The sequence below is a fragment of the Balaenoptera borealis genome (assembly GCF_965194805.1).
Source record: "Balaenoptera borealis genome assembly, chromosome: 15".
NCBI classification, from domain to species: Eukaryota; Metazoa; Chordata; class Mammalia; order Artiodactyla; family Balaenopteridae; genus Balaenoptera; species Balaenoptera borealis.
In genome coordinates this window covers 71,736,788-71,748,633 of record NC_138871.1, presented here as the reverse complement: position 1 = coordinate 71,748,633, position 11,846 = coordinate 71,736,788, and the positions used below count along the sequence as shown (strand labels likewise).

Genomic DNA, 11,846 nt, shown 5'->3' with positions numbered 1-11,846 from the left:
GTGTGTATACCTGTGTGTGCCCATATGAGTGTACACACACACACACACACATATACACACACACATACACACATACACCCCACAGGCTAAGCAGCAACGTTCTGGAGAAGCTCAGCCTTCCATGAATACTGCTTTTGAACAGGAGCTGGGCATAGTCCCAAGGTGGGTTGGATAGCTCTTAGCTGCCCATTCTTAACAGTGGCTCAATACATAGATCAAAATATTAAAATTATTTACCCAGGTATTGTTTAATTTCATGTGCGTGTGCACATATGTGTATATGTTCATTTATTTATTTCAGGTTTATTGACTTGGCAGGTTTTAATCTTATAATTAAAAAAGGTTCACATTAAGGAATTTATCCACGGTGATACTGTTGCTGCCTATTCTCTTTATCAGAAGGAGAGAAGTCTTCAGAATGCACGTTGGAGGGGAAGTGGTATGGAGGGGAGAGCAGGAAAAGCAGGGCTAGGGTACCAAGGGGAATGCAAAGCTGCTTCCTATCTTGAATCACTGCCATAAAATCTCTGCCTACACCTAAGGGGGCTGAGGTGGATTTACTATGAAGATACTGAAGCTTAAACCCCAAGACACCCTGCTTGCAGGGTCCAGTGAGAGGCCCTGACAATGTAATCATATAGGTGTATGTTTCTTTAAAAATTCTAAAAGTAAATGGTAACTAGAGTTTTTGTGGTGATCATTTTGAAATGTATAGAAACATTGAATCACTATGTTGTGTACCAGGAAGTAACATAGTGTGGTAGGTCAGTTATACTGCAAAACAAAGAAACAAACAAACTCATAGAAAGAGAGATCAGATTTGTGGTTACGGGTTGCAGGGAGGTGGGGAGGTGGCGGGGAACCTGGTCGGATGAATGTAGTCAAAGGTACAAACTTCCAGTTAGAAGATAACTAAGTACTAGGGATGTAATGTTACAACATGATAAATACAATTAACGCTGCTGTATGTTATATATGAAAGTTGTGAAGAGAGTAAAAAGAATTCTCATCACAAGGAAAAAAATTTTTTTTTCTATTTCTTCAATTTTGTATCTATATAAGATGCTGATGTTCACTAAACTTATTGTGGAAATGATTTCATGATGTATGTAAGTCAAGTCATTATGCTGTACACCTTAAACTTATACAGTGCTGTATGTCAATTATATCTCAATAAAATTGGGGGAGTCCCCTGGTAGTCCAGTGGTTAGGACTCTGAGCTTTCATTGCAGAGGTTGCAGGTTCAATCCCTGGTCAGGGAACTAAGATCCTGCAAGCCCCGCAGCCAAAAAATAAATAAATAGATAAAATTGAAAAAAAATTTCTAAAAGTAAGATATTTTTACTGTAGTCACTTAAAACCACTGTCTCCATTCCTAGTTCCCTTACACCCTCAAGACATGGCTGCATGCATTTTTAGATCTAGGTAAAAGGAAGGAAGTTGAGTTGGGGACATATTTAGTTTGGTTTGATGGGATATATTTAGGTGGTTCACAGTCTAGGTGTATAGATAAATGTATAGATAAATATTGCTAGCGGGCTTCCCTGGTGGCACAGTGGTTGAGAATCTGCCTGCCAATGCAGGGGACACGGGTTCAAGCCCTGGTCTGGGAAGATCCCACATGCCGCGGAGCAACTGGGCCCGTGAGCCACAACTACTAAGCCTGCGCGTCTGGAGCCTGTGCTCCGCAACAAGAGACGCCGCGACAGTGAGAGGCCCGCGCACCGCGATGAAGAGTGGCCCCGGCTCGCCGCAACTAGAGAGAGCCCTCGCACAGAAACGAAGACCCAACACAGCCAAAATAAATAAATAAAAATTAAAAAATAGTAAATATATATTAAAAATATATATATATTGCTAGCTAACCTAGTGTAGGAAGGGCTGCCAGGAATACTCTCATCACTCACTCTGTCAACTCACCCACTATGGTGGCAAAACATGAAGGTTCAGAGCCAGAGACCATAAACTGATAACAAAGGGTCCCCCAGTGCCTGGCACCAGACATTGGTGGGTGGTGAAGGAGAGACAAGGCCTGAAATTTACATAGCCAAAAGCTGGCCTGTAGAAAATTCTTCCAGTTGTCAGACATGCAAAACAGTATACATGGACTGTTTGGTTCTCATCAATCCCTGATCAACATGGAAGGTCCCTCCTGTCAGGAATGTACATGACATAGTGCATATAATCACAAACACACCATCCATTTTTTTCCTCTTTTTGATGGAACTTGTGCAAAAGAGAATTTATAAGAATTCTTGCATTTACGGGCACAATCTTGTAGCAGTACTAAGAGAGCTAGTACATCTGTGTGTATGTTGTATGTTTTCTGCATCCCCCCAAATGTTGACTTATGAAGATATAAAAAATTAATAATAAGCCATTACAATTAGGACATTGTCAACAAACTGGTTAATGAGCATTATTATTTCAAACAGTATCTAAGATTAGTTATTGCACACACACACACGAATAACTTGAAATGCCCTGAGATCCTCTCAGTGCATATATGAAATAAATTTGATAGAGGTTTTCCCAAAGTTAATCATAATTCTAAAAATTTATATGACATTACCAATAATGAATTGAAGCAGAAAGAAACTTTCCTAAACTCTCAATAATATAAAAAATTTTAGTCAACCATTTTAAAAGAAAGACTGAATTATGTTTCTGGTTTTTTTGGCTAGAAAATAGCACAAAATTATTGTCGTATTCAGACACAGCCAAAAAGTGCACAGTCGGCAAATGCAGGGAAAAAGTTTTAGAGAGGTCTGTCAGGTATTTAAATAATAAACATATTATACTATTTTTCTGAATTTTGTGATGTTGTGGTACTTGTCAGCTTTTAAATTGTGATTTGTGATTTATTTTCTCATTCTACGTATTCACACCCATACCTAATTTTGTTTCATTATTTTCTTTCTTTTTCTTGGTAAGAGTTCTCCTTCCTCTCTCCAAAATTGTATAAGGTCCAAGTCCTGCAAATCTTGGCTCTGCTGTCTGTGGCAGAGACACATCTGGACTTTGCAGAGGCCATTATATGAGGAGCCCAGAAAATACAGGGATTACCTTGTGACCAGAAACAGGGCCAATTCATACAGCTGTGCCCTAATAAAACCCCTGATTATTAGCCACTCAGAATAAAGATAAAGATTCGACCTTGAAGGTAGGCGTGACAAAGTTCTGGCCAATGGGATTATGCAACTTCCAGGTTCACATTAAGGAGCAGGGCATGCCCTCTACTCCTCCTTTTCTCCCTTCCTGGGTACTTGAGCGAAGACGTAGTGATGAGTATCTTGGCCCTGTGGACAAGGACAGCACTCTAAAGATGCTGGATCAACCAGGTAGAAGGAGTGTAGGTCTCTAATCCCATGGAACAGCCCTATCAGTCGGCAAGCCAGCTGTGGTCCACTTATAGCCATGTTACTATACGAGAGAGTAATGAAACTTCTGTTTTGTTTAAGCCCCAGTTATTTGGGATCTCCATTTAGGCAGGTGATCTGATATCCTGATACAACTATAATAATAACCCATTACATTTATGGGGCTCTCTATTCTTTGTAAATTCTGGAGTGTCTCTTATCATGAGTAGGTGCTGGTGAGGGGGTGGGGTGGGGAAAGGTCATCACTTAGATGAACCAGGGAGTTGGATGACTTGCTTAGGGGCACACGGGAGACGGGCAGGCTACAGCCAATTCACCGGCGAGGACCAGCCCCGGATGGAAGCCAGATGTGCGCACAGTGAGCCTGGGTGGTGAGCACACTGGGTGTTTCCGCTCTTAGCATTCAGAAAGAATTTCTCCCTGACTATTCAATTTGCAAACCCCTAGAGTAGGGACAGTTCACATCCTTTCTGTTCTCATCATCTTGTCCTTTTCTATATTTGCTGCAGCACACAGAGAGGGATATAAAATAACGGGAGTGTTTTTGCTTCAAATATAAAGTCTCCCTCCCCACCCCTCACCTCCCAGTTCCCTCCTTTGCTTCCTCCCTCCTTAGTAATTCCATCATTAGGCATGGCTGCGCAGACCACGGCCTGGCGGAGATGTTGGCACTCATGTGAGGTAGACAACTGAGCAGGGTGGCAGCGCTGTGGGGGTCAAGAAATTGGCCACAAACAAGGGAATTGGGCAAATAAGTAAATATAGTATATTGAGGTTAGTGGGAGCCAGGTTCCTCAACTGTCAGAGAAAAGAGTTATAAATATGAAAAACAGGAACTCTAGATGTTGGTTGGAATTGGGGGAATCAGTGTGAACTCAGATAGATGCAAACTCAATTCAATTGTCAAGTGTGTGTGTATGTGTAACTTTGTATATACTATATATATATATATATATATATATATTTATATACTTTTTTTTTTTTAATTCAAGCTCTGTCCATTGAGAACTCCTGGGAGTAGAGACTGCCATTAGAAATAAGTGTATCATTCTCCATTAAAAGGAATCAGGACTCTTGTGATAAGTCTGGAACATCTTTCTGTGCCAGAAGGTAAGAATGTATTCAAAAAATAATGGGAACATTTCACAAGAACACAGAAGCCAGCTTGAAGGCACTGCCACTGATCAAATCTGGGATAATCTGAGTGTCAAGACAAATCATAGTAATAATGGATTACAACCCACTGAATGTAATAAGAATCCATGAGTCCATATTGATATAAATAAACAAACAGATAAGGAGAAGAGAAAGCAGCTTCTAACAAGTTAATGCCAACTAATAAATGTAAGAAAAATAATGGAAGTAAAAAGCCACTGTTTGGCAACCATATAGTAATAATTAATTCAAGGAGGAAATTATCAATGGACATTAAAACCATGGGTGAAATTTAGAGAAGGAGTGGAATATTACATAATTTCACAATATCTCCTCACAAGATGCTTATTAATTACAAATGGATATACAGCAGAAACTAACACAACACTGTAAAGCAATTATACTCCAATAAAGATGTTAAAAAGAAAATTACAAATGGATAAAGAGTGACTACTTTACAATAGAGAAGCCTGGCAGACACCACCTTAATAAACGATCAAACTGGGACTTCCCTGGTGGCACAGTGGTTAAGAATCTGCCTGTCAATGCAGGGGACACAGGTTCAAGCCCTGGTCAGGGAAGATCCCACATGCTGCGGAGCAACTAAGCCTGAGCGCCACAACTACTGAGCCTGCGCTCTAGAGCCCATGAGCCACAACTACTGAGCCCACGTGCCACAACTACTGAAGCCCATGCGCCTAGAGGCCATGCTCCGTAACAAGAGAAGCCACTGCAACGAGAAGCCCGCACACCACCGCAACAGAGTAGCCCCGCTCACCGTAGCTAGAGAAAGCCCACGCGCAGCAACAAAGACCCAACGCAGCCAAAAGTAAATAAATAAATGTATTAAAAAAAAAAAGGCACTTCTAAAAATAAATAAATAAATAAATGATCAAACTTAACATCACCAGTAATAGGACAAAGCCATGTCATCATATTCCACCTAATGGGATGCAGTAAAAGGACCACAGCATCACTTCCGTGCATCACCTGAATCTAATCATGGGAGACATCAGACAAACCTGAATCGAGGGACAGTCTACAAATTAACTGGCCTGTAATATTAAAGAATGTTAAAGGCGGCATAAAGGTCAAGAATGGACTGAGGAAGTCTTCTAGATAGGAGACTAAAGAGACATGATAACTAAATACAACACATGATCCTGGATTGAATCCTTTTGCTATAAAGGTCATTCTAGGGACAGTTGGCAAAACTTAAACGAGGTCTCTGGGCTAAGAGTACATGGTAATTCTTAGTGTGATTCCTGCAACTTTTCTGTGAGTTTTAAATTATTTTTTAAAAACCAAATAAAATAAACACACAACAAAAAACATAACCAGTGTGTCTAGCGAATAAGTCCTTATGCTCTCCAGGCCCAGCTTGCTCACCATTTGTGTGACTTTCCGGAAATCACTTTCTTTTTCTGGGTCTGCTTTTCCTTATTGCAAAATGGGAACTTTGGATGTTAACAAGTAATCACTTGGGTTTTCTAGACCAAACAAAGTAGCAGCCTCCCCCGGGCCAGTTGTAAAGAAAGGACATGTGGTTGAACACAGGGGCTCCGAGGTGCACTCCAGTGGCTCTGTGCCCTCTGCCTCTACCACCCTCGAGGGCAGTCCTGGTGTCTACACAGGCAGGTGGCCCCAGTGCCAGTGCCTGAAGGGCAGGCCCAAAGGAGTATGACACAGAATCACAAATGGCTGCAACTAAGATTCTCACACTTGAGTGAGTGTTCATTGGAATCACCTGCAGATTCCTGGCAAATCCCGTTTCACATGCAGATTCCTGGCAAATCCCCCCTAACACTGACTTAAACCCCTGGGAGTTTGTCTGGCACCATTAGAAGTCTAGAAGTGGACAGACCCAAGCTGATGCAGCTGCACAAACCCTGCCAGGGACTTGGGACTCACGGTCTCTTCACTCCATCAGCCTTTACTTGTTATGCTTGTTGCCTCAGGGTTGCAATATGGCTGCTGCTCTTTGAACAAGCCTGACATACTCTCACCCATGAAGTTTGCATTTGCTTTCCCTCTCCCGGAGTCCACTTCCTTACCTCCTTCAGGACTTTGCTCCAATGTCATCTTCTTAGTAAGTGACTACTAAGGGGGTGACTACAACCCCCCAATCCCTTTCCATCACCACCACCATCAGTACCTAGAACTCCCCGTCTCCCTTCTCTGCTTTATTCTTCTTGGCCATTCACATTGTCATCTGACCCTGCAATAGGTTTTTCTTGTTTAATGTTTTTCTCCCCACCCTAAAATTCAGCACTGTGAAGACAGGGGCTCCTGTCTGTTCTAGTCACTGCTGTATTCCCAGCACTTAGAACAGTACTTGGAATATATGGGTAACAGGTGCTCAATCAATATTTGTTCAATGAAAGAATGTACTTCAGGAGGTGCATTTGAATTCTAGGCAGGAAGAGGATATGGGAAGAGGAGAAATGGGTGTTATCTATAATAGGAAAAGCAAAAACATTTCCAGAAATCCCTAGCCAACTTCCACTTGCATCTCCTCAGCCAAAACCATGCCCCATGGCCACCCATTGGTGCAAGGGAGTCTGGGAATATGAATATTTTTAGTTGGGTGTACTGCCCTCCTTGAACAAAATTGTTTTGTAAGTAAGGAAGAAGGGAAAAATGGATATTGGAAAGGCAACTTGCGGTGTCCACCTCATGGATCTATCCTGGATCTAATCAAGCAGAACCTCTGAGGGTGGTATTTTTGGTGCAGGTGATCTGTTATAAGAAAAATGGCCAGAAAAAAAGGATGAGCCCAGAGCAAATTTTTCTTAAGCCATCCTGGGTGATGAGTACACTGGTTGTGAACATCTGTTTTGTTGACTTCCCAGGGCACACTCCACCCCAACTGCCACCCCCATCAACTTTTTTGAGGAATATCTTTATTTCCACCATCACCACCCCATGTACACATGGGTACTGCAGTAGGATTCTTGGAGGTCTTGTTCATATATCATGTTCCCACCCATCTGACCCAAACCACTGAATTGGAATCACATTCCCATGAAGTTGGCACTGGGACTTCTAAGTCTCTCCGAATGACAGAGTCATGTAAACAGAGAGCTGCTGGCAGGTGTATTTTCTAAGTCACAGACTGGAGCAGCTGAGGAAACAGCATGAACCCCACACAGAAAGTACAGACAGAGAGGGTCTTTGCGGGGTCTGAGTCCCTGGTACTAGGTCGTTCCTGAGAACTGGTTCCGTCCTTGCCCGTGGGGTCCACACCATGCTTCTGTGTCCTTATTTTGTTCAGGCCAGCTTAAGCGAATCTTTAGTAGTGGCCAAGAGTTCTAACTAACACACACCCAGACCTAGGCATCTGAAAACAGAAAGAAGTGACTCTGGAGGTCAGGTGCCCAGCCTCGGAGGAAGAAGAGAAATATGGCAGTTGCCGTATTGACAAGCAAGGGGACCCCAGCCAAGGGTGAGTTCCAGCCCCCTGGCTGGTCCGTGGAACTCTAGAACCGCCTATCTCAGCCACACAAGTGAGCCCACGGCTAACGGGAGGAATGAGTGGTATTAAAATAGGACCTCAAGGTTAAGGGTTTGGAGATTTGGTTTTATTCCCACCACTCTGCCCTTCTATCCCTGGCTTGCACTACTTTTAGAACATGTAGGGTGCCTATCAGTCCTGAGGTGCAGATGCACTAGAGGCACAGAATCAAAAAATACAGGCTTTAGAGTCTGGAAGTCCGGCTTCATCACTAACCCTACGTCTTTAGCCAAGTTAGTTAATTTCCCTAAATTTCATCAGTAATCCAGTGACAATCATTCCCACCTGGGAGGATTAAACGACTACGGGTGTATAAAGTACCTAACAACACCAGGCAAATCCCTCAAGCAGCAGAGCCCTGGAACCCCTTTGGATCTCAGGGCTGGAGCTGGCACAGAGGCAGGAGGCCCCTCCAGGAAAAGCGTCAGTGCCACAGTGGGCACGCGGCCATGCCCTGTGCACCAGGCTAACCTCAGTGCTCTCCCAGGAGTCAGGGCCTCGTGTTTGTTTGTTTTTGGCCGCAGCATGCAGCTTGTGGGATCTTAGTTCCCTGACCAGGGATCGAACCCGGACCCCTGGCAGTGGAAGCGCCGAGTCCTAACAACTGGACTGCCAGGGAATTCCTTGGGCTTTGTGTTTTTTAGCAGCAACTACTGCTTATTTCCTGTAAGACTTCCACGCTACAGGGAGCCGACAACTAGAACCCAGAGGGAGGGAAAGAGGCCCTGGGAAGACAGGATAAGGGGAAGCTAGTGTTGAATTATTTTAATTCAGCACCTACCATGTGCCAGTCATATCGATGTGCTTTACACACGTTATTGCCTGTTTTAATCTCTCTTGGCTGATAAACGGAGGAGCAGAAGGGGCAGAGCTGTTAAATGATATTGACAGCTAATCTGGACAGGCAGTTCTGAAATCTGCTAACAGCTCAGAATTAACTGGGAGGGGACCACTAGCTTAGAACACGATCAGCTGCTGCCATAGCTCGGGCACAGACTTCAGACTAGAGCCTGAGCCCTGCCCCCTCCGCCTTGATGCTCAGACGGAGCCCCTTTTATTAAGCAGCCGGTTCTTTTCCCAGGTGCTGATCACTGCAGCTGGGCTCCAAATACTCTTGAACCCCTCTTGGAAAAAACAAGGAAGAGAGAGAAGGGAGAACATAAAAAGAGAAGTAGAAGGAGTCAGAGGGAAGAGAAGGCAGGCAACCAACTCTGTAACGATACTCATTCCTTTATTATCGACTGCGTTAATTTGAACAGGGCTGGGGCCTGCAGGTTGCTGGCAGCACTGAGCTGCAGGTGCATTTCAGCTCAACAGAGAGATCTCATCCTAAGCCAAGGAGACAGAGGGTAATGTTTTATATATATATTTATATATTACATATGTCCTGTATCGTCATATGTATAGAGTGACAAGAATGGGCCACAGCATTGTTAACTGTTGTCCTAAATAAAGACCATAGCAACAGACATGGAAATTTGGTCCTAATCAAGGCCCTTACTTTGTCAACCAAGTGTTTGATACATCAAAAGGAAAAGAAGAGAAAGAGAGAGAGACAGCGAGACTGAGATCCAGCCACCGCGGTGGCCCTGTTCCCAGCATATCTTACACTGAGTGTAGAGTGTCCCCTGTGGAGGTAAACACACACACAAACACGCGCACACATACACACGTACACAAAACTGCAGGCAGGAGCTCCTCCTCTGACCACACCTTGGGCCCAGCCCTCAGACTGGGGGTGAAGAAGTTGGGTATATTGTGCTATAAGACTGTGAGGGTCAAGTGACCAGACAATGCAGAGTCGATGTGTCCAGGTGATGAACGGGGGTAACACGTGCGGCTTCATCCACAAATGAGAAAGAGGTCAGTGGGAGAGGCTGCTCAGCGCGGGACTGGAGGTCCCTCTGTGCCCAGGCCACCTGGGAAATTTCTACACACTGGTCCTGTCCCAGCCACAGCCGAAGCTCTGATCTGAATCCTGAGTCTCAAATAATCTCCTGGGCTCTGATGAAAAATGTTATTTCCTTGAAGGACAGAAGCAAGTGGCAACTGAGTGGCCCAACCACCTGGTCCCGTAGTTACAGCAGCGATGACAGCATCATTGAATTAAACCAAACCATAGCTCGGTCCTTAGAGCAGAACTTGAACTGTGCAAGAAGCGTTCATTTCCTGACGGAAAGAGAAAAACCAGCTAGTCGGCCCCTACCGCCACCTCCCACACCCCCAATTTCAGGCAGACCTGTCAGTTTCGTGCCTTTCCCCCAGTGACAAAACTCCTCATGTTCTAGGAACTGGAGACTCCGTTATTAGGTCGTTTTGAAATTCCAAACCACGTGTTTTCATTCATGATTACCTCTTCACCCTTCCACTAAAATATACAATTAAAAGGTAAGTCAATGAAAATTAACCTCTCTTTTTTTGGTAGAAATTTACTCGAGATACCTGGAGACATACTGGGTTGTCACAAAGGAAAGTGAGGAGTACTTCCCTAGGGACCAATTTGCACAATGCTGAAGAAAGGGTCAGTCTTGTCAACAAAACAGTGCCCAACAAACGTGATTCAGAAACAGGGGTAACGGGCAGAGTTGGCAGGTTGCGCCTGGGCCTCCATCTCCTGTGCTCAGTGAGGGGGAAAAGCAACAGATTCTGTGATACCTTTGTTTAGCCAGAGGGAGAAGGATACTGACCCCTTCCACTGTGAACGGGGATCCAGGCAGCCGCAAGGAAAACGATGAAAGCAGGAAGGAGCAGCCTCTCAAAGACGGGGAGTTGGCCTGATGGCTTGTCGGCCAAGGTTAGTTCTCCGAGGGGACAGAAACAAAGGGCCGTCCCTCGATGACTGTCCACATTGTCTCTATTACTGTTCCATTTCCTGAAGGTCCCAAGGAAGCAGCAACTGGTGGGTTCACAATTCGCGTCCACGGGTTGGGAAGGCGGGCCAGAAGCAGAGTTTGGGAAGCCACGAGTTCTTGCCAAAGCTGAAGAGCATGGGCTGTGTCGCTGAGGTCACTGGAGTCCTTGAAAAGGAGCCCAAGAAACCGAAAGAGGTTGTTTGCGACCCAGAACGTGGAGAGCGGGCTCTCTCCGCCGGAAGCACAGGCTCAACACCATCAGGATGGGCGTCTCTTGTCCTCGGTGGACACCTAGCGTTTTTCTAGTCCCGGAAAGTGCTCAGGAGCTGCTCACCGGCAGTGCAGGAGGAGAAGGGAGATTACGGAGCGCGCTGGGTAGAAAAAGCACTCTCTTCTCAGGCACCGCCGCCCTCCCTTCTGGGAGCAACTGACAGGGAGGAGCATGAGGTCTGATTGGGGCGGGGCGGGGGGTCTAAAGTCAGAAGAAAGGAGGCTGTGCGGCGACCATGGCAAGCTCAGGCGAGGGCACCTCTCCCGCAAGAACTGAGCTCCGCGAATAAATAACATTAATTAAATAAAGGAGGCTAAGAGCCAGCAGAGGCACGGTCTGCCAGATCCTCACCCCGCACACATATGCACATGCGCACACACACACACACACACACGCACGCACGCACGCACACCGAGCGGCAGGCGAGATGATCCAGGGTTGGTTGCCCCGTCCGGGGGGTCTGGGGGATGGGCAACCCGACTGAAGGTTGTCACTCGTGGTCTAGCGCTGTCGAGGGGAGCAGAGCAGCGGCGGCCAGCGAGCCGTGTGCAGTGGGAGGTGGAGGCCGCTGAGGACTCTGGCACCTGCGGGGGATGGGGATGATGTGGGCGAGAGGGGAGGGTGGGGAAGTGCAGGAAACAGAAAAGTGAGGACTTTCCTTTCCCTCATCCTGT

At 45.4% G+C, this 11,846-nt stretch overlaps 1 protein-coding gene across 2 annotated transcripts in view; it reads right to left on the bottom strand.

The window, feature by feature from the left end:
* Nucleotides 1-5,387: 5,387 nt before the first annotated feature.
* The window catches only part of KIF3C (kinesin family member 3C), a 38,132-nt gene continuing 31,673 nt past the window's right edge, over nt 5,388-11,846 (bottom strand). For both annotated transcript variants that reach the window (XM_082356879.1, XM_082356878.1), the window contains exon 8: nt 5,388-11,756. In XM_082356879.1, the coding sequence (XP_082213005.1) occupies nt 11,663-11,756 (94 nt within the window). In that variant the 3' untranslated portion in view covers nt 5,388-11,662. The remainder of the gene's footprint in view (nt 11,757-11,846) is intronic.